We start from the raw sequence: 23293 nt of genomic DNA on the forward strand, positions 1-23293 counted from the left end.
CGTCTGCGCAGCCGCAGCGCCGCCGAGCCCGCCCCGCCTCTCGCGTGGGGCGCTCGTTTCGGAGCGTGTGGGGTGCCAATGGAGCGTCACCCCGGCGCTTCCCTGGCCAGTGCGGCCGCCCCGCGTCCAGCTCCGGGTGCGAGGGCGCCCCTCCTCTCCCCGGGGGCCCGTGCCGGCCTCCGGGCTCGGGTCGGCGCCTCCCCGCGTTGGCGGACGCGACTCTCGGGCCCCACGCACACACCCGCCGCCAGAATGGAGGCGGCTCGGTGTGGCTCCGCCTGCGGACAGGGTCAGTGGCGAGGTCTCTAAGTCCCCCCGCGGTACTGGACCGGAGCCCGCTCTTCGCAGTCAGGCCGCCTCTCCTGCCCCTGCCACGTCCCGGCTGTGTGGCTTTGGGCCGGTTCCTTGGCCTCTCTGTGCCTCAGTGGACTGCTCTGTGAAATGGGGAGAATGAGGTCGCCTAACCCGCGGGCTTGCGACCGATCCGCGAGTTACGGTGCGTGAGGCCCCTAAGACAGTGCCAGGCACGGAGTGAGGACGGCTTAAAGACTTGCCATGGTTATTACTGTGGTTATTTCTGATTATGACAGCGCGTTCTCTCTCGTGAGTGGTCTTGGCTTTTCTGACATTTCTTTAAACCTTATCTTCCGTCAGTTCTCTTTGTAATGGATGATTTCTCTATTTTAAGAGGGAGAAGTAAAATACAGAAGAACCTGTCCCTAAGCAAAGACCCAAACTGGTTTGTGTTGTGATGCTTACGATCCCCAAGGCTTTACAGTTTGGGGATGCCTTTTCCTTGGGGCTGCCTGGATTCAGCAGGGGCAAGAATGGTTTTGAACAGTGAAGGTGTAGGGCCTCATATGTTAGGAATGAGGGTCTGGCCCAGTGCTGGACTTGTGCCAGCGTCTGAGCTCCAGGAGAGTCCTGAATCCTGGCACGATGTACTACAGTACAGACATTCTGTGTTTCTGTGTTTTTACTTAAGTGTGGGAAATTGAGTTCATACTAACACTGCTAACTCCAGTCCAAATTACAGGGTTCACACCAGATTGGGTTTTTTCTGGATTTGTAATTCTCTTCTCTGATAATGAGCAACTTTGCTCGCATTACCTTCCATACGTTTCCTTATTTGACCAACACTGCCTCTTTTTAACAAGTTTCTCAATCCGGTGCCTTCTCACTCCGTTCCCTTGGCTAAAACCCCAAATAGGACAGGTGGTGACACGTGAATGGGGATGTGAAATAGGAGGTAGTAGTTCTCCTGTCATTCCTGCCTCCCCCACCCCCATGACACCCTCCTCACACCACATGGGCTCCAAAGTGGCTGAGCTGTGGCGCTCTTCCACCTCCCGTGACCCCACCTAAATGCTTTTACACTGTTAATTGAGGAAGGAAAGAAGGAAGGTAGGATTTAGTTTTTAAATGCGGGAGGGGGTGGATTTCAAACATTTCAGCATGAACCTTGAATTCAATAACCTTTTAATTCAATGTCTTTTGGCCATTTTCTTTCATTCTTCTATCCCCTCCCTCTCCTCTTTCTCTCCCTTTCCTTTCTCACCCCGACTTTCATCTTTCTCTCACTCCCCATTCTTTTAGTAAGGAAAACCCAGTGACAATCTTATCTGTTTACCAATTAATACAAATATTTCAGTGTGAATTTCTAACAAGGACCTTAATGTAATCTTAGTATTATTAGACTCAACAAAATCAACAGTAATTCCTAAATATAACTTTGTTCAAGTTTTCCTAATTATTTGAGATGATTTTTTTAAGATTTTATTTTTAAGTAATCTCTATACTCAAAGTGGGTCTCACCCATGACTCTCAGATCAAGAGTTGCATGTCCTACTGATGTTGCATGTTCGACTGAGCCAGCCAGGTGCCCCTGTAATAGGTCTTTTTTACAGCTGTTTTTCCTTATAGGATCCCAAAATAACTTACACTTGCATTCGGTTGATTTGTCTACTAAGTCTCTTATTTATTTATTTTAAATATTTTATTTATCTTAGAGGAAGTATGAGCCGGGGAGGCAGGGAGGAGCAAAGGAAGAGGGACAAGCAGATTCTGGGCTGAGTGTGGAGGCCAACCCAGGGCTCCATTCCAGGGCCTGAGATCATGATCTGAGCCAAAGGCAGGTGCTTAACCAACTGAACCACCCAGGTGCTCCAACTCAGTTCCTTTTATCTATGACAGTTTTCCTTACCTCCTCCTCCTTTTTTTTTTTTAAACATTTATTTATGGAACAACTTCAGTCTTCTGTCCTATAAAATGTCACACTCTTAGCTGATTGCTTATTTTAGTATCTTTAACTTACTAGTTTTCAAACCCAGCTGCACATTGGAATCATCTAAAAAAATTTAAGTTATTAAATGCCCAGCCCCCCCCCCCCGCCAGACTGATGTAATTGATATTGGTTCACCAAAGGTATCAGGATATTTTAAAAGTTCTCTAATGATTCTAATGTGTAGCAAATTTGAAAACCTTTAATTTAATTTGCTTCTGTATTTCACCTGTTTGCTGGTATTTGGATCTAGAGACTTGATGAGACTCAGATTCACTGACTTTGGCGAGATTTGTTAATGTAACAGTGCCCCAGAGCTCCCTAGCAATGTCCCCGAGCCCTGGGCACAATGGGGGTAAGGGACTGCTAACACTATACTAGTTAATAATGCTTTCTCACATGCAGGAATCTTCTGCAGAAGTACAGCTGCCCACTAGCATGAGGCTCAAGTCCCTGCCTTGGCCCAGGACGGCTCGAGAATCGAAGGAAGGCACAGCCCTGGACGGCCAATCTGCAGAGAACCAGATTGGGCTTCTGGTCGTAAAGGTGGAAGAGGAAGAGGCCTCTGCCTTCGTGGAGGAGGCCAGCCCTGTTCAGTGTTCAGAAAACTCCTGCTGGCGCTCCCGGGGCTTCTGCTGTCCCGAGGCCAAGGGGCCCCGAGAGGCGCTGAGCTGGCTGCGGCCCGAGACGCACAGCAAGGAGCAGATCCTTGAGCTGCTGGTGCTGGAGCAGTTCCTGACCATCCTGCCCGAGGAGCTGCAGGGCCGGGTGCGGGAGCAGCAGCCGGAGAGCAGGGACGAGGTGGTGGTGCTCCTGGAGTATTTGCAGAGGCATCTGGAGGAGCCAGGGCCGCAGTTAGAGGCAAAGGGCTTAGTGTCTGAGACGAGCTCTGTCTCCTCCTGAAGTCTCAACATCAGAGTGAGGGTCGTTTCTGGAAGACCCAGAAGTTCTCAGTCTCTTTTTGTATCATAAACCTCTTTGCCCCTTCGGAGTAGTGGTATTTTTAAGAACATGAAGAATTAGAAAAGAACTCAATTCTATTGAAACACAGTTAACCAAGCGTGAAACAATTTAGTGATAAAATTATCTATGTGCTCTTTAAAATTAATGCACCAAATAGTAAGACCTAGGGACAGGCCCAGTAACTGAAAGAGTTTCCAAGTTTTTATAAGCATGAATGACTTTGACAATGTTTGCCTGGCTGTGATGTGGTATGAAAACATCTGTACTTTCTACTGGTGACTAAGTCCTGTGGCTTAACGCCACATTGGTTTGTTGCTTCCATTTAATATGGAAGGAAATGCCAAATTTCTCTTAGAGGCTAGGAAGCATTAAAATGCTTTTTTCTGGACCACTTGAGTGGGAGTTCAAGAATCTCAGGCTCAAAAACAGCCCTGCGTCTTCTATGAGATTGTGTCCTCCATGCACCGTCTTGTGAATGTTGCTTCAGAGGACACGAGGCAGAGCCCTCCAGGCACTGACCCAGTGCTCAGGGCTGTGGACTGGGATCTGCTGCCTGCCAGCCCTTGAGCAGTGAAGTCGTTTCAAGGGTCTTAGCTTCAGGCTCCTCATTCTCCACAGAAGTGGTTAAGTCTGAGCTCCATGGCAGAAAGTAACTAGAAAACAGTTGTTTATAAATTTCTGAAAGGAAGCCTGCTTTTTGTGGGGACAAACCACGTACAGAGTTCTGAGTTAGGTGATTGTACATACTGTCATCTTATTGGTCCCCAAAACCCTGTAAGCAAGAAATGATTGCCCTCAACTTTTCAGACAGGAAAAGACAAGAGTATTCTGGAAACTTAACACTAGCTCCCAAAGTCTTCATAAGAACACAATGTATGTAACGAGGGAGCACCGATAGTGGCTAAGAGCATGGGCTCTGGGGTCCCTCTGCCTGACCCCCCCCACGCTAGCATCTCCAGTGATTAGCTGGGTGACCTTGGGCAAGTTGCTGCAACTCTGGGCCTCCATTTCCTCAGTACAAAAGCACAGATAATAGCAGTCCCTAGCTCATACAGTTGTTGCTACCTGCATTCGGTGAATTACCGAATTATCATTTGGTGAATTCATAAGGTTCTTAGAAATAGTGCCTGGAAAACAGAAAGTACTAGCACAGAGAAAGCATACTAGAAGTTCTGATGAATCAGTAAGTGAAACTTCCAGGTCCTCGGTGGTGACCAGAGGCAGCTGCTCTGTTGCAAGATGGCGGTGCTGACACCAGCTCAGAGGCCCTGGAGTACCGAGTTGCAGCCAATGAAGGCTCTGCTCAAGCACGAACCTCTGGGATCCCAGGCCTCAGCAGACAGAGGTGAGTGTTGTCTCCTGGGCAGCTTGAATTCTACAGCCTTCCTCCAGCTTCATTAAGGATCACCTGATAGGTCCACTGACCGCTACACTGGCCATCACTGACTGACTGTAATTTGAGACTAAGAGGGAAATTTTAAACAGTGGTGGAAAGCTTTCCTAATCAAGCCCGTTCATAATACAAAGATAGACAAGTAAAACTTGGTTTGGAAAGAATTGGTTCTCCATTCATTTCACACGTAATCGTGGAGGCCTCTATGTGGTAGCCCGTGGGTCTGCTGGGGACGGCAGCACATAAGCAGAGTGATACAGCTTCAGACGCGGAGAAGTGCCAAGAAGAAAATGACAGAATCTGTCAAGCCAGTCAGAATACCCCACAGATTACAGGACTGTTGCAAATGAAACTACAAATCTTCTAAACCCTGGCTCTGTTATCAGAATAGCATGAATCACCCCACCGGGTGAGGCTGTATGTCCAGAACGTGTGTGCAGGTTCCCAAGACACAGCCCCGAGACACGCCAGCCCCCACACCCAGTCTTTCCTTCTCAACACAGGTTCTAGCTTAAATCCACTATTCTGTGCCCCTTTTAAAGTTTACCTCTTACAGGGGAACCTGAAGTTCTTGCTTTTCTCTCTTGGCTCTAAGCAAGTTCTGTACAACTAGAGGCCTGTGCATTTCCAGTTCTAGCCTTCGACTCTGCTTAGGCCCCTAACAACCACAAATGGCATTTTAACCAAAATCTTAATTTTTCTCACCCTCCCAAGCAAAATTCAGAGGCTCTTCAGATGAAAAGCTTGTTTTATGTTTCTTAAATGCACTTTTCCTTTTAAGGATCCCACCCTTTCTGTGTACTTTTCGTATACAGACAGCACACCACGCCTCCTAGGCCCTAGGGCTGGAGCTAGCAGGACCAGGCACCGGGGAAAGGAGCACATCGTCTATAACTTTTCAGGGGAGTTTACTGGCCCAGTTGTTGAGCTTGGAATCCACAGGCCAGGGGGGCTGGGTGCCAGGGTCCATCTCACCCAGAGCGTCTTTCCTTCTTAGTCCTCCAGGTTCCCGGGCTTGCCCCGGGAGGGCGCCGCAGAGGACACGCGGTGGTGGCTGCCAGGCTGCCCCCGGAGCCCCAGGTGAGCCGGAGCCCCCCTGTGGTGCATCCTTTGCCGGTCTCTCCCTCCCGCCCTACATCCTGCGCCCACCCAGATCCGAGGTGGGGTTTTAAGTTTCTCATGCATGCCCGTGTCGTCTGTCACGGTCTAACTTCCTGGTGTCTGCGGAGGAGCCTTCTCCTGTTTTATGACTCGCCTGGGCGCTGTCTGTGCTTCCACACCCTCCCCGCTCTCTCTGGTCAGCCCCTTCCTCGGTGGGATTTTCTTCAACAAGTACAATTCGGCAAATGCAAGCTGAAGCTTTTGTCGTGATGGTGCTTTTGTTCTGAAGTGGCATTTTTTTTTTTTTTTAAGATTTTATTTGAGAGAGAGAGAGCAAGCACGAGAGTGGGGAGGGGCAGAGGGGAGAGCGGACTCCCCGTTGAGCAGGGAGTCTGACCCGGGCTCCGTCCCAGGACCCTGAGATCATGACCTGAGCCAAAGTTAGAGGCTTAATGGACTGAGCCACCAAGGCGCCCCAAGTTTTTTTGCCTTTTTTTTTTAATGCCATGATCAGGGTTTAAACACACAGTCCCTGGCTCTCAAGGAACTTAAGAGTCGAGAGGAAGGTGAGGCATGTCCATTTATCTCAACTAATAGTACGATCTGAGCAAGCTTTACTTAAAGTGGATTTTACTTTCTCCTCCAGTTCCTCGTGTCCTCGAGAGTCTGTAGTCCCGCTTGCTTCCCTGACTGTCCTCACCTCAGACCTACGTTTCATTGTATTTTACTTTTTTTAAGACTTTATTTACTTACGTGACAGAGAGAGACAGCGTGGCTGTCTACAGTACTCACTGAGTCTCGGGTGCCCAGCCGCGGGCGGGCCTCGGGGGCAGAGGAGCAGGGGGACCGTGTGCTGTTTCAGGGCCTGCCGAAGACGGAAGACGCGGCCCTGGCTTCCTCCCCTGCATGGACACAGCCGGATTCGTCTCGGGGGAGCCTCCACGGAGAGCAAAGGCAGGAGGACTGCGGCGGCCTGGCCCCCCTGGGTAAGACGCGGGCGCCGGTCTCCGCTCGGGTCTCGCGGCTCCCTCGCCGGTCAGAAGCTGCCGGGCGGCGAGAAGCCGTCTGAACCGTCTGCATCCGGAGCCGCCGTTGCCGAGCCCGCTCCTAACCGCCGCGCGGCCAGCTCCCCAGCCCCCGTGGCGCCGCCTCCGTCCTGCTCTGCCCGCATTCTGGGCAGGGGACGTGGGCTGCGGCAGACGCGGCCCCCGGCACAGGCCTCGCTCGCAGCAGGGGCGGCGCAGTGTCGGTCCCCCGCCCGCCGCCAGCCTCCGCAGGAGAGCCGGGTTCTCCTCGGGAGACGGGCCGGGCCGGAGAGCGCGAGAGCAAGAAGTGACCCGGGAGGGACGGCAGAGGGGACCCGCGGGTCAGGACACGGCCACAGCCTGACTCGTCAGAGCTCCCACGGCTCCGTGGGGTGCGGTGGGCGTGCCAGCCCGGCTCTGTCAGCGGCGAAGCCGGCCCCTGGGTGGGGACACAGTGACCCTCCTATCCCTGACTGGGGATCCGTTTCTCGGCTCCCGCTCGCCCCGTTTCTCACAGAAGGTTCCATCAAGTCCTTACGCTTGCCTGCTTCCTGCGGCCTTGCGCCCGGCTCTCCGAGCACCCGGCCCGGGTCAGGGTCCGGCCTCCGTCCTTAGGACTCAGAGCCTCTGCGCGTGTCCCCGGCACAGTCCTCACCTCCTTCCCCACCTCCCAGTGGGCACCCCGCCTCTGACGGCCCCATGCCTGTTCTCCGGTCTCCTCCCCGGCACCCGGCGGCCCCCTTTACTCCCATCCTCATCCTTGCACGAAACCCTCGTCCAGGCGTCCGTGGAACTCCGCGGCGGGGCGGACTGACCGCGTCTGACCACTCGTTCTTTCAGGTGGTGCCGGGCAGGCTGAGGTCACGGACCCGCCCCCCGATGAGCAACAGCCGGGGCAAGAGCCTGGAGAGATGCCGTGCCCCGTGGGTGAAGACCCTGCCCGGGTTCCTGCCCGCGCAGAAGCTGGGGCACGGGAGGGCAGGTCACCGAGAAAGCAGAAAAGTGACACAGGAAGTAGGCGGCACTATTGTCACGAGTGTGGGAAGAGTTTTGCTCAGAGTTCGGGCCTGACTAAGCACAGGAGAATCCACACTGGAGAGAAACCCTACGAATGTGAAGACTGTGGCAAGACCTTCATCGGGAGCTCTGCCCTCGTCATCCATCAGAGAGTCCACACCGGCGAGAAACCATACGCGTGTGAGGAGTGTGGCAAGGTCTTCAGTCACAGCTCAAACCTCATCAAACACCAGAGGACCCACACTGGGGAGAAGCCCTACGAGTGCGAGGACTGCGGGAAGACCTTCAGCCAGAGCTGCAGCCTCCTGGAACATCGCAAAATCCACACGGGGGAGAAGCCGTACCGGTGCAGCGCGTGCGGCAAAGCTTTTAGGCGGAATTCGCACCTCCTGAGACACCGGAGGATCCACGGTGACGGGAACGTGCAGGCTCCCGGACGTGCAGAGCCGTGGGAGAGTCGGGGGAGGGTGCGAGGCCGGTGGGAAAACGTCGAGGCTCCCGTGGCTTACAAGTGTAACGAGTGTGAGAGAAGTTTCACTCGCAACAGAAGCCTTACTGAACACCAAAAAATCCACACCGGTGAGAAACCCTATCAGTGCGACACATGTGGAAAAGGCTTTACCCGAACGTCGTACCTTGTCCAACATCAGAGAAGCCACGTCGGGAAAAAAGTTCCATCACAGTGACCGTGTCGTACGCGGCAGAGTTGGTGCTCGTTCCTCGTTGAACCGAAGCCTTCCCCAGCCCTTCCTGATCACAGACACTGGGCTGGGCTTGACTGACCACTTCCCGTCATCTCGTGGCAGAAGACAGAGTCCGGCTGAGATGGATTCTCTTCCACATCCTAGAAGGTGGCTGAGGGAACAGCTGGTTGGATAGGAGGCTACGGGAGAGTTGTCTGGAAGGGGTAAGACCTGAAACATTTATTCTCACCTACTGGACTGAAATGGGCTTCCAGACTGGCCAACCACCTCCGGCCAGCACCTTATGACGTCTCCTGGGCAGACGGCTCTGCCTGTAAGGAATCCTCCATCAGCCGGTCAGATCCGTGACATCTCACACTCCCCGCTGAGCCTAGAACCCAGGTGCTAATAAATACTCATTAGCCGTAACCATGAGATGACCCTATAGCTCTGGATATGGTATCATCTAGATTTCCGACGTACTACTCACCACAGCCATTTGAGCTCGTGTCTGATTCAGAGTTAATCCAGTACATTTCTGCAGATCAAATCGGATTGGCGGGTTGAGGTTACTGTGACAGACAGAATCCAAACTTCCTGACCAGACTAGGCGCTCCAGGGTGAAAACCTCAGGTTCTTCACCATGAAATCACCGTGAATGTGCGCCGGCAGGGAGTGCCGTTCTCTAATACTGCTACTCTTTGCAGAGAAAATATCCCTATGCACAGTGTGAAAATCAGATCAAAATAAAATGATTAAGTTTGGTAATTCTCAGCATCTCGTTCTCAGCTTTTAGTCCTCTTGGGCCTCACCACGTTTTCTCTAAAGCCACAGACGCTATCCTGCCCACAACTCACTCCACTGGAAAGTAGAGCAGACTGTCAATCACAACGTATGCAAGTTCAAACTTCTTTCAGGTCAGTAAATTTATACCAAATATTTAAAGCAAGTATCACTTACGGTTTCAAAACTCCATTATTAGTGTGCAACCATCATGGTCATCGTCTTTTTTTTTTTTTTAAGGTTTTATCTTACTTTATTTTAAATATTTTGCTTATTTGAGAGAGAAAAAGCAAGAGAGAGCACACAAGCTGGGGGGAGAGGGAGAGGGAGAAGCAGACTCCCTCCTGAGCAGGGAGCACGACATGGGGCTTGACCCCAGGACCCAGAGATCATGACCTGAGCCAAAGGCAGCTGCTTAGTGGACTGAGCCACCCAGGTGCCCCCATCTTTGTCCTCTTACATGTTAATTTCCAAGTCACCAGTGTGGTACCATCTCTTCAACTGTTCACGATGACAGTTTTAGCCATTAAGTTAATTCCGCAGACTATCTACTTTTCTTTCCTTTTTTTTTTTTTTAAAGATTTATTTATTTGAGAAAAACATGAGCAGGAGGGGCAGAGGCATAGGGAGACTCTCAAGCAGACTCTGCTGAGTGTGGCACCCTATGTAGGGCTCAATCCTAGGACCCCGAGATCATGACCTAGGCTGAAGTTAAGAGTCAGACACTTACCCAACTGAGCCACCTAGGCGCCCTGCTATTTACTTTCCTTAAGCACACTTTGTAGACCATCTTTTTTTCCTCTCATTATCATGAGAGGAAATTTCAGTTTTGTGAGAAAACTTTAAGTCACAATTACAGAAAAATAGTGACCATTGAACAACACTGGTTTGAACTGCACAGGTCCACCTATATGCAGATTTTTTTCAACAAATGCAGTACTAGAAGTATATCTTCTCTTATTATTAATAACATTTTTTTCTAGTTTAAGTATATAGTGTCTATACATATAATAAAAAATACATGTTAACTTTACTGGTAAGGTTCCTGGTCAACAGTAGGCTATTAGTAATTAAGTTTAGGGGAGTCAAAAATTATATGTAGATTTTCAACTGGGTGGGGGGCTGCTGCCCCTAACCCCCTGTTGTTCAAGGGTCAACTGTAGTATTATGTATATTTCAAATGGAGTTGCTTCTACAAGAGCATTCCAGGATGACCGCCTTCCTGCAAACTTACTGGAGAAATACACTTCTGTGTCTGCATCTGCCCACACTTCTCACTTGGTTTCTGGCACCAACAGCTGCTTCCCCATTTATTATTATCAGTCCAAGACTCTGGAATTCGAATATAGCAAGGTTTTCTGGTCACCTTGCCCAGTTAATGGTTTTGTCATTGTGACAGACTGTCCCCCGCTTATCCAAAATCCCTGGCAGACCTGTCCAAGTCCCGGCTCCAACGCCAGCTTTCAAGGCCTGGTACTCCAAAGTTGTGAGGGATCTAGGGGACACAAATCTAACAAATCCTAAAGTAAATTGTTTATATTACAGTAAAAACTTTATGGTTATTTTCTTTGAGTGAATTCTTAAACCAATAAAAAATGCATGATTTTTAGAGTTTCTGTATACCTATGTATTAGGGTCCACCAGAGAAACATATTTAATAGGATATAAATATATAGAAAAATATTTATTATATATAAGGAACTTGCTCACATGATTTTGAAGGCTGCGAAGTCTCAAGATATGTAGTTGGCAACCTGGACCCAGGAGAGCCAATGGTATAGTTCTGGTCCAAGTCCTAAGGCCTGTAAAGCAGGAAAGCCCATGGTGTGAGTTCCAGTCCAAAAGCCAGCAGGCTTGAGAACTAAGAGGAACCAGCTTGAGTCTGAAAGTAGGAGAAGACTGATGTCCCAGTTTAAGGCAGTCAGGCAAGAGGAGTTCCCCCTTATCAAGGTAGGGTCAGCGTTTTTGTGCTGTTCAGGCCTTCAACTATCTGAATGAGGGCCCTCCACAGTAGGGAAAAGATTCTGCTTTATGTACATACCAGCTCAGATGTTAGTGTCCTCCCAAAACGTCCTCAGTCATGCCCAGAACAATGCGTGACCACATGTCTGGGCACTCTGTGCTCTGGTCATGTTGACCCATAAAACTGACCATTACAATACTGAGTATTCGCTACAGAATTAAAACTTAACCATGCTCCTACCCACCCCCCCTCCTTTTGATTTCCAGTTATTACAACTGATAGTAAGAACCTAGGAAATAATGTTTGTGCCTCCCTCCCCTTCCCTGCTTCCAGATCAGGACAGAGAAGGGCTGGTACGAAGCTGAGACAGAAATAAATGACGGGCTCACTACTGTTCGCTCAGCACCCGGCAGACCTGACGAATGGATGATTCTAAAGCTGGGTTGATTCTACTCGCTCTCTCCTATTAACACAAATTCCCTCCTGCTAGAGACCACAGTGTTCACATTCCCATTTCCGGAAATAAACTTTTCTTTCCTATTGCTAAACTCTGTGTTTACAACCTTTCGGTCAGCAAATCTCACAGTGTTAGGTCACACACTAAGGAACCGAAGATGAGCAGTTTTCTCCCCTTTGAAGAGCAGGAGAACTGAACTCTCTCCTAAGATGTTCCGGCCATATCTGTCCTCATTTTGTGAGTCTGCCTGACAGCCCGTGTCCACACGCAGGAGCCGCAAAGATCAGGGTTCAAGAGCAGCTGCTATGGGCCTGTGGTCCACCCAGAATGTGGGACTGGGCGAGCACGGTGTGCAGCCTGTCCAAGGCCACCTGCCACTCCCCCCAGTCCACGTGGCGACTGTCGCGGGGCAGTCTCCTCTCCTGCAGAGTAGGGCTCGTTCAGCTGCAGCACCACACCAGCTCCTCTGCAGCAGGACGTTCTACCATGTGCGCTGCTGACACCAGGTTTCTTTGGGTGCCATCCTGTGGGACACAGGACACAGGGAGCAAACACATCTGCGTATTCCTGCTTATTGTTTACCTAGATTTAAAAACTGCCAGGGTGCCTGGGTAGCCCAATCGGCTAAGAAGCCGACTCGATCGTGGCTCAGGTCACGATCCCAGGTTTGTGAGATTCAGCCCCATGCTGGGCTCCACACTCGGTGTGGAGTCTGCTTGAGATTCCCTCTCCCTCCGCCCCTCCCCCCGTTTACATGCTCTGTCTTTCTCTTTCAAATAAATAAATCTTTAAAACATTTTTAAAAATATTGCTTCAATCTAAAAGGGCTGTTTGTTTTCTGACCAAATCTGTCAGCCTTTCTTTTAAAAAAATCTGGTGCCAAACCTGGGGCTGTTAAGGCCACAGTGCCCTTTCTGAAGACGGTGGCCACACAGAACAGGTAAGAAGTCCTGGGATCTGGGAGCACATGTTCTTGACTATGTAGTGGGTGAGAGATACAGCGAGGGTCTTCCTGCTCCTGCACCTGTACCGCACTTGCTAAGTTACAGGGTACACGGGGCACGTGCTACCTGCCGATGAACGTTCACAGGCTGTCACCACAGGCACGACAGGAGCCAGGTGCCCCATGACATAACCGGAAGTAAAATCTGTCTCCTGAGGCTGAGTAGATGGCCACTTAAAAATAAAAGCGTCAATCTAGGCTTACGAGTGTGGAGCTGATCCTTACCTGCCCTACACCCCAGCCGCACCTCCGGGAAGGAAGGAAGGCTCCCCAGTGCTCCGGCCGCCGCTGCGGTGGACTCGTCCACACTACTCCTGTGCTCCCTAAGCTGCCAGCCAGTCGCACGGTGTCCTCCCCTGGCAGCTGTAGCCCTTCACCTGTCTTGGTATTTCTGTTGGAGAGAAATGTGTCTAAATTCATCAGACGGAATCTGAGAAAAACCTGCAATGAGGAGAAGAAAGTTAAAGCAACCCTGTGAGTGCGGGTGCCCAGGAGGTGACGCGGCTGCGGCGTGAATGGTGTGAATGCCCGTTGCGGGCTGTTCTGCCGGCAAGTACCTGATGGACTTCTGCCCAGAGCTGTTGCTTGCGATCCGACGCGTTCTTCTATATTCCAGACACAAGTCCTCTGTTAGAGATACGGTTTGCAAGTATCTTCCCCTATCTGTGGCTTGGCTTTCAATCCTTAAGTCTTTCACAGAGCAACACTTTTAAATTTTGATCAAGACCAAATTATTAATTTTTCCTTTAATCAACCACAGTTTTGATATCAATTCTAAGAATCTTTGCCTAAATCTAGGTCCTGATGATTTTCCAGCTTTTCTTTTAAATGTTTTATAGTTTTAGGTCTTACGTTGTAGTCCATGATTCATTTTTGAGCTGATTTTTGTATAAGGTGTGAAGTTTAGGCTATTTTTATTTTATTTTGCCTATGGATGCCCAACTGTGCCAGCACCATTTTTTGAAAAGACTATCCTTCCTCCACTAAACTGTTTCTGCACCTTTGTGAAGAATCTGTTGGGCATTTTTGTGTGGATCTGCTTCTGGGTTCTCCAGTCCGAACTCTATGTCTACACCACGTTCTCTTGAGCACTGTAGATAGACTGTAGCCCTAACATCAGCCAAAGTGATTCTTCCCACTTTATTCTTTTTCAAGCTTTAGTTTTTCCTAGGTCCCTTGCCTTTCCATATAAATCTTAGAATAAGTTTATATCTACAAAAAATTTCTGGTGAGATTTTGAGAGGATCTGTATTAAACCAAAAATCAGTGTAGAGAGAACTGATATCTTTACTGTGTTGTGTCTTCTAATCCATGAACACTGTGTGCCTCCATTGATTCAAATCTTTGCTTTCTCTCATCAGGATATGGGCAACTCAGTTCTGAACTGAATTACACCAATAACCGGAATGAGCATGGAGTCAGATTCTTTCTAAGTGCCTACAAAGAAGAACCCAAATGGCTAACACTTTCATTGTGGCCTTGTGGAACCTGGAGTAGAGAAACAAGCTGAGTTAACTGGGATTTCTGACTTAAAGAACTGTGAAATGATAAATTTATGTTGTTTTAAACCACTGGGAGTTTGTGGTAATCTGTTAAGGTGGCAACAGAAAATAAATACAAGTAACATTATAGGCATCACCTGGGAAATTATTAAAAATTAAAACCCAGACCTACAGAATCTGAACACACATTTAACACATTAAAAATGAGTGATTACACTCATTTTTGAAAATCACTGGTAATACTTTGCCTGCTGTGGAAGTGGAACAAAGAAATTGAAAAAGAACACATGTTTGCATGGGTTTCAAAGAAAGACAAATAAATAAAGCCACAAATTTTAATGACCAGAAGAAAAAAAAGGAAAGAAAAAGAACACCACAGAAGGGGTGTGGGCCAAAGATCCTGAATCTATTCTGCACGGATTTCTGGGTGCGGTATAAGAAAGTGGTCCAGTTTCGTTCTTCTGCACGTGGCTCTCCAGCTTTCCCTTGACCGTTGACAAGACTTTTTCCATTGGACATTCTTTCCTGCTTTGTCGAAGATTAATTGACCATAGAGTTGTAGCTTCATTTCTGCGTTTTCTGTTCTGTTCTATTGAGCTATGTTTCTGTTTTTGTGCCAGTACCATACTGTTTTGATGATCACAGCTTTGTAATAGAACTTAAAGTCCAGAACTGTGATGTCTCCAGCTTTGTTTTTCTTTTTTCAAGGTTGCTATGGCTTTCAGGGTCTTCTGTGACTCCATACGAATTTTAGGTTTGTTGTAGCTCTGTGAAAAATGCTGCTGGTATTTTGACAGAGATTGCATTGGGACCTGCCAATGTTTTTAAGAGACATCTCTATCTACCACTGACAGTTCAAGGACCACTGGATATGCTCTATTATGTGGAAGGAGTTTCTAGTTCCTAAATGAGCACTAAAAGGGGCTATAAGACAACGTACTCAAAGGATGAATCTCGAAGTTTGGGTTATGTCAGAGAGTAGTGAGCCAAAGCTAGATTTGACTTAGACGGCCTTTACGGAAACATGTAAAAAAAACAGCCATTGGTAAAGGTTGGGTGCTGCTAGACATCTAATGGGAAGGAAAGCTGATGAAGAGACAAGTACTAATATTTACTGAATATCCTCTATGTGGCAGGTACTGTGCTGGGCTTATATATATGGTGCTTACATTGATGATCTAGTTCCTACAAATGACCAATTTGGGGATTATAATCTGTTTACAAATGAGGGAATTCAAGTTCAGAATAGCTCAGTGGCGTATGTAAGAAAAAAGGAAGAAACTATAAAGTTTTTTATTTAAATGTAGGTCTCCAACTTCAAAATTCAAATGACTTTCACTATTTCAGGGCAAATAACGGAAGGGAAGAAAGCAGGTGTGGTACGCAGTGAGGACTATCATTTAGGAATAACTACATACAGAAGTAAAGAGGAAAAGGGGGTGACAAAGGCAGATGGGTGCTAAATGAGCAAGATGGCCGTCCTTCAAATGGTAAAAGCAGGGCAAGAGTTAAAAGGTGGTCATTGTGAGTGCTGGTCTCCTATACCTATATGTGCATGTATTTTGAGGGAAACAGAATTTTTAAAAATATTTCTATTATTTATTTATTGGGGGTAGGGGGAGAGCTTGAGTGGAGGAGAGAAGCAGAGGGAGAGGGAGAAGCAGACTCCCCACTGAGCAGGGAGCCTGACACAGGGCTCAATCCCTGAGATCATGACCTGAGCCCACAGCAGACACTTAACTGAGCCACCCAGGTTCCCCAAGGGAAATATAATTTTTTTTTTAAAGACAGTACGTATTTATTTGACAGAGAGAGACACAAGCGAGAGAGGGAACACAAGCAGGAGAAAGGGGAAAGGGAGAAGGAGGCTTCCCGTAGAGCAAGGAGCCCGATGTAGGGTTCGATCCCAGGACCCTGGGACCAGGATGCAAGCCGAAGGCAGACACTTTGTGACTGAGCCACCCACGTGCCCCAGGGAATAGAATTAAAAAAAAAAAAAAAAAGTTACGCACACAAAATTTTATCACCATAAAACTGAAAGGCAACAAATGAATCTAAAAAGAAAATCCATAAAAGGCGTTCCAAAGTTTGAGATACATACGCATATAAGGTCAGACTTTTACAGACACCCTGAATAAACAAAACCACAAGAGGCACCAACAAGGATATGTCTTCTGCCCTAAAAGCCACCTTTTACAGGAGGTTTTACCCATACAGAGACAGAAAGTAAAACACTGATATCCAGGCCCCCAAATAAATACAATTTTGGAGATAGTAAATTTTAAATGACATTAATAAGTGATGGAGTCTCGGTCTAAATTATACTTCCTTATTTGAATGTGTTCAATTCACTTGGTATGTATTTTTTTTAAGCCCTCGAATTATTTAGTGGATACCTCAGAGTAACTGGATTTATTCCTGTGAATAGAAAAGATTATGCCCCAGCAATAATCCTGTATAATTACTGCTTTCTTCCATCTCTAAAAGATGTGCTCTTTTAAGTGATTAAGGGTTATATGCATGTAGAATTCTTTGTCTAATAACACGGTAACAAAGTGAAAGAGCCTGAAAACTGAGTTGCTAAAATGTCAGGAAATAGAAATCGTTAATCCCATTTGTCTCATTCCATGTCCAACAGCAAATATCTCATAGCTTATATCCAACTAAGTTCCAACGACTCATACAAAAGCAAAACAACCAACCAGTAAATATACCCAACAAACAAAAACCTACAAGTGAAGCATGTATAACACAGCATTCTCAATGAGATCACAAACACTTTTTTCCTTTTCATTTCACATTTTAATTTCTACCTGCATTATTTCCAGGGAACGGAGTGCTGCATTTTTCTAGCTCTGTGTTCACTAAAAAAGTCAATGTAACCTAAAGTCATTTGGCCACTGATGTCAGTGGTGCTGAAACTGGATGCCAGGTATCAATTAGCATTATAAAATAACCCCCAGTGCCTACTGGTGAGAACCAGAATGACGACATTAGCACTTTCTGTCACTGTTAGCCATGTGGTTATTTGCTATCTATAATACAGTTTTTAAAACTGCTATCTTTTTCCCCCGTTGCTCTAGAAGCCTCTCTCTGCTAGGAATCTCTTTATCTCCAGAGCTCAGCTCAGTGCCCTACAGAGAAGCATTTACTGACAGCTTAGCTAATGACAGAGAAAGGTTCCCCTTCTTTGTCATAAGATTCCGGCAAGAACGCCACTCATTCATTCATTCCTTCGTCCGTCCGTCCGTCCATCCATCCATCCATTCAAGAAGCAATGAGCTCCTGCTACGTGCCAGGCCCGTTTTAGGCCCCTCCGGTGCTGCAGTGAACACAGTAACAGCAACACGTATCGTCAGCCCCCGCCGGGCACAGCTGTGGGCAATCTGCAACTTTACCAGTTCAACAAAACAGACACAAACGTCTGCCCTGGAGGAGCCGCTACTAATGTCACGGTGGAAGCGAGCTGGCGTTTGAGACGAACAGACGAAAACAAAGTGGACTGAAAGCACGTGAGGTGGCCAGAGCCGTCGAGTAAACACGGCGGTTCAGACAAGCCTCCCTGAGGTGACCCGAGTGCCCTCGGAGAAGCCGGTCCTGCCCTGCGCCAACAGAAAGGACCCGCGACGGAGGGCCCCCGGCCCCTCGCTCCCTCGCCCCCTGCCCAGAGCCTCCACTGCGCGGCCCCCCCACCCCCGCGAGCTCCGAGTCCTACCTGCCGCGCAGGGCCGCCGAGAGGAACTGGCGCGTGCCCCGCCCCCGCCGCGGCGGCTGCCGGGACTTCCCTCGGCCGGATGCACTTCCGGGGCCGCTCTAGGATCGCAGGAAGGTCCTCAAACTCGGTGGCTGCTGTGAGCCCATGGAAGCGAGCGGCTGGCTGGGCCCCGCCGGCAACGTGGTCGCGTTCTCTGGCCGGGCCTCCCCCCGCCCTGCTCGGCACCCCACCCGTCCCGCGGGCCGCCCGCCAGTCTTAGTGGTGGTTATGCGCGTGGAGTCACCCTCCCTTTGTCTGTAAAATTCAGACACTTCCCTTACAGGGTTGTTGCCGACTTGCCCAGACCTGTTACATAGGGGCCTGGCGTAAGTCAGGGCTTTTGTGAGTATTTGCTCGAAAATACTCGTGGCCTGATACTCCTCTGTCCTGCCTTTGACCACCGGCCAGCCGCAGGGCGCAGGATGAAGTCAAAGGAGGAAAGTTACGGGGTAAACGGGGGAGCTAGACTAGTTTCCCTTAAACAGTACTGAAAGAGTATTCTTAGTACAGAGAGTTAGTGTCCGACCTCGGAAAGCAGCACCAGGCAGGAGGTGTCTGAAGAAACTAACCTGTTCCGTCGGGCATCTAGGACTGAAATGATCAGTGTCCCGTGCTGTGCTCAGAAAAACACAAGGTCGTCCCCAGCAATCCAAAGACAGTTGGGGGGTCTAGGAAATCGGTACTTCCAGATGCACCGGTTAGGGCTGGCACTAAGCCACACAGGCAGCCGTTGCAATAGAACTCTCTCTGCTGCCAGTGAACAAGATCCAAGGGAAGGCTCTAGCTCGTAGGAAATATGGGTGGGCTGAACTGTTGATTCTTTTTCCTCCTGCTCTCCTGTTATCTTCTTCTTTCTCCTCCTGATGAGGGAAATCTGTGTGCTAAGGGAGCGGGCCAATCCAGCAGGGAAATCCCAGTCCTGGCCCCAGGGCCATTCTGGTTTCTGCCCCTGCCCCGAAGGCTGTGGGCACAAGAGTGGCACAGATACGGAAGTAAAAGCGTATAAACTACCCCCTTTGCTTGTGCTGGGGGCTCAGACCTTGAGAGATTACTCTCCTGTGAGCCCGCTGGCATTAAATAAACCTCATATCCTCCAAGGTCTCCAAGTGCTGCTTGGTTCTTGTCAGGATCCAGTCCAGGTTCTGAAACACTCCCTCTTTCTGTTGTTAATATACCTTACTGAGAAAACAAACTCCCAACAGAAAAACCTTCATTCAGTAATGGTGGGGACATGAATCAGAGGATGACCGTTTCAGTCCTTTATTTCCTGGTCAAGAGAATGCATCCTAAGGAATCAGATAGTACCTTTAAAAAGCTAGAAATGTACTACAATTTCAACCAAGAAAACGTATATTTCCTACTTCCATTTCTTGCCACTTTCCTTCATTTCAACAAAAGTCTCTCAACTTCACCACTATTGATGCTATGGGCTGCGTAATTTTGTTGTGAGGCGGTTCTGTGCATTGTAGGATTATAGCATTCCGGACCTCCATTCACTAGCTTCCAGTAGCTCCTTCCTTTCCAACCTGCCCCTTTCAAAATCTCATAGTCCACATGAAATCTAAGTTACCAGGGTGCCTGGGCGGCTCAGTTGGTTGAGTCTCCAACCTGGTTTCAGCTGGGGTCATGATCTCGCATCCTTGGATCAAGGGCCGTGCGGTGCCGAGTCAGCTTTTCCCTCTCCCTCCACCCCCAACCCCCATCCCGTGCACACACACTTGTGCTCTGTCTCAAATAAATAAATGAATGAGTAATCTTGAAGAATTAAAAAGACTTTGGGGTGCCTGGGTGGCTCAGTCGTTTAAGCATCTGCCTTGGGCTCAGGTCATGATCTCCGGGTCTTGGGCTCCCTGCTCAGCAAGGAGTCTGCTTCTCCCTCTCCTTCCGCACCCCTCCCCTGGCTTGTGCGCATGCACAGTCTCTCTCAAATAAAATCTTAAAAAAAAAAAAAAGGAATTTAAAGTCTTTTAAAAAATCTAAGTCACCCCATTTTTAGCATTTAGTCTAATGACTTATCACCCCTCTACATCTTCTGTTATGCCTGACAGCATTGCCCATGCATTACTATCCTTTCCTCCAAACAAGGGAAGACTCTTATGAGACAGCATTATTCTGCTTTGTAGGGTAAAAACAGTAGAAAGAAACTACTGAATAAAATGTCAGGGCTCCAGGTCATGATTTCCTTCACATCTACAGACCAGTGGAGAAAACTGTCTCATGAAGGGATGTAGGGAGTGAGGGACGGTTGGTCATTGCTACCTGATGGCAGTAGCTCCATAGGTATTCTTGAGGTTTACAGTTCTCTCTTCCCAAGTAGTAAGTGCCCTGGTGGTTAGAAGGTCAAGTTTTTCTACTTGGCTTTTGCCTTTAACAAATGCCTGACCCAGCACAATGCACCTATCAAAGTTGATTGACAAAACAGCACCTCTTTGAGATGGATACACCAGAAGGAAGCTGAGCGACAACATGTAAAGGCTGAGGGTTCAAAACCACTGATGGGACAAGTTGGGAGGGCTTCAGGAGATTACCTGCTACAACATTCTCTCAATTATTTTGAATATGACCTATACAAATGATAACTTTACAAATGACAGGTACACATACAAATACAGAATACTGAAACAAAAGTATCACGAAACAGTATTCTCATTATGAGTGAATTCTGGTACTTTCTATTCTAAATGCTTCCATTTCATTTTTTGGAAAACCTGCTGATACTGACCGCTGCTTCCACCGTGTCCCCAAACATCCTCCAAAAATGATGTAGAACAAGAAAAACAAAACTACACAAAAACAGAAAGTGCCTAAACTTCAAATTACCTGGAATACAAAGTGGGAAAACAGCAGAATTCCCCCATGGCAAGCCTTTGTGGTAGGAAATGGACAGTCTGAGAAAGTCCTAGAAGAGAGAAATGGCCCTAAAAACTGCTCTAAAATCAACATCAGACAGAGGGATTGTACCCTAAGTGTGAAAACTGGGAAAAATATACTGGGAGATTAGAACACTAACTAGAGCAAGGGGTTTAAAAAGGTATGTAATTCAAGGTGGCAGTCTTCAAAAGACATACTTTTGCAGGGAGAGAAGTAAAGAAAAAAAATCACTTTTTGGGAAACATGTAGTGAAAGGGATACAGAGTGAAAAAGGAAAATTTTCAGATTCCTTCAAGATATGTGCGCACAAAGAGTCCAAAACCAGTAATCACAGAGTCCACATTACATAATGTACTAAAGAAACAGGATTTTGTTACTTGGACAGAAGGGACCATTGATTAAGGAATCCAGCACACACCCTCAGTTTAGGAAATAAGAAAAAACATGGAAAAGTCTAGGAAAAGGCACTACATGGAAACAGAAAATCAGAACTAAGGCACCTCAACTAGTCAGAATCACCTAGCCCACTCCCCCAAAAATCCTCGAAGAAAAAGAAAAATGAAACAGCACTGCAAAGTAAACTGAACATCTCAAACAAGCATCGGGGATATGAAAAACACCTTGAATCAGAAACTCAAAAATGAGAAGCAAAGATGGATCAAAAAACTAGAAGGACATGAAAAGAGGGCTGACCGAACTCGGGAAAGAAATGGAAGAGAGTCACCTCAGAAACAAACACTGTATTAAAAGACCCCTAAGGGGGCGCCTGGGTGGCTCAGTGGGTTAAAGCCTCTGCTCTCGGCTCGGGCCGTGATCCCAGGGTCCTGGGATCAGGCCCCACATCGGGCTCTCTGCTCAGCAGGGAGTCTGCTTCCTCCTCTCTCTCTGCCTGCCTCTCTGCCTACTTGTGATCTCTGTCTGTCAAATAAATAAATACAATCTTTAAAAAATAAATAAATAAAAGACCCCTAAGGAAGAAAAGCCAAAGCATAAATTGTAAACTGTAAACAGTGCACTGAGGCAGGAAAACAAAGAGAATGAAAGTGAAAGGAAAGAAGAAAGAGGAAAAGTATCGAGAAGGAGTGATTGAAATGGGAAGTTGAGCCAATGAGCCAATGAAGTCCCTGAAAAATAAAACAATGAAACAAAATTAGTATTAAAACCCATAATCCAAGAAAACTTCACACTGAAGCACAGAAAACAAGACCTGAATATGCAAAGAGCTCACTGGGAAGATTATCCTGGGACAGGAAATACACTCTCTCTCTCTCTCTCCATATATACATATATACATATATGTATATGTGTGTGTGTATATATATATATATATATATATATATATATATATATATATAAAACAAGACCTGAATATGCAAAGAGCTCACTGGGAAGATTATCCTGGGACAGGAAATACACTCTCTCTCTCTCTCTCCATATATACATATATACATATATATATATATATACATATATATATATATACACATATATATATGTATATATATATATATATAAAAATTCAATGAAGAAAGGTATGACCCGGGACCCCTGGGTGGCTCAGCCGATTAAATGTCTGCCTTTGGCTCAGGTGATGATCCCAGGGTCCTGGGATCGAGTACCACATCAGTCTCCCTGCTCAGTGAGGAGCCTGCTTCTCCCTCTGCCTGCCTCTCCCTCTGCTTATACTCTGACAGTTAAATAAATAAAATCTTAAAAAAAAAAAATGTGTGACTCCAGGGGTACCTGGGTGTCTCAGTCCATTAAGTGTCTGACTCTGTCTCAGTTCATGTCTTGATCTCAGGGTCGTGAGTTCAATCCCTGAGGCTGGATCTTCACTGGGCGTGAAGCTTAATTTAAAAAATTTTTTTTTTAAATTATTTATCTGACAGAGATCACAAGTAGGCAGAGAGGCAGGCAGAGAAAGAGAGGGAAGCAGGCTCCCTGCTGAGCAGAGAGCCCGACATGGGGCTTGATCCCAGGACCCTGAGATGATGACCTGCGCTGAAGGCGCAGGCTCAACCCACTGAGCCACCCAGGCGCCCCGAGCATGAGACTCTTGATCTTGGCTCGAACTCCACACGGGGCACAGAGATTACTAGGGGGAAAAAAACCTTTAGAAAAAATGGGAGAAAGGAGAACAAGCTCACAGACTGTTGTACACGCAATGGACTTGAGGTGAAGGAAACAAAAACTGACAAAATTAATAGTAAATGGCCGGAAAAGAAAACAGGTGACTAAGGGCATTAAAATATTGTAAATACAAATGTTACCATTGTAATAAAACTGCATCTCTCTCTAAATACCAAGAATATTTCTAAAGTAAAGAGCAAAATATACACAAGAAATAAATATAGCAAACATGACATAATAAACATTAAAAAATAAATTGACAGTTGGGAATAAAATGTCAAATCATATCAAAAAATGTGAATGAACCTAACACCTAATAAAAGATTTTTTAGTTAAGCTACAAATTAAGACCTGTTTATATGTGTAC

General features: G+C 47.3%; 2 protein-coding genes across 2 annotated transcripts; both read left to right on the forward strand.

The window, feature by feature from the left end:
• The first annotated feature begins 268 nt into the window (after positions 1 to 268).
• On the forward strand, positions 269 to 5000 carry LOC308345066 (zinc finger protein with KRAB and SCAN domains 4-like). The gene is made up of 3 exons (XM_080807015.1): positions 269 to 289; positions 2687 to 3082; positions 4445 to 5000. The coding sequence occupies exons 2-3, from the start codon at positions 2720 to 2722 to the stop codon at positions 4643 to 4645; spliced, it is 564 nt and encodes a 187-aa protein (XP_080663141.1). The 5' UTR covers positions 269 to 289; positions 2687 to 2719; the 3' UTR covers positions 4646 to 5000.
• Positions 5001 to 6599: 1599 nt separating this feature from the next.
• Positions 6600 to 9228, forward strand: LOC308345067 (zinc finger protein with KRAB and SCAN domains 4-like). Its single transcript, XM_080807016.1, has 2 exons — positions 6600 to 6724; positions 7604 to 9228. The coding sequence occupies exon 2, from the start codon at positions 7675 to 7677 to the stop codon at positions 8464 to 8466; it is 792 nt and encodes a 263-aa protein (XP_080663142.1). The 5' UTR covers positions 6600 to 6724; positions 7604 to 7674; the 3' UTR covers positions 8467 to 9228.
• Positions 9229 to 23293: the final 14065 nt, after the last annotated feature.

Source organism: Martes martes (assembly GCF_963455335.1).
Source record: "Martes martes genome assembly, chromosome: 6".
NCBI classification, from domain to species: domain Eukaryota; kingdom Metazoa; phylum Chordata; class Mammalia; order Carnivora; family Mustelidae; genus Martes; species Martes martes.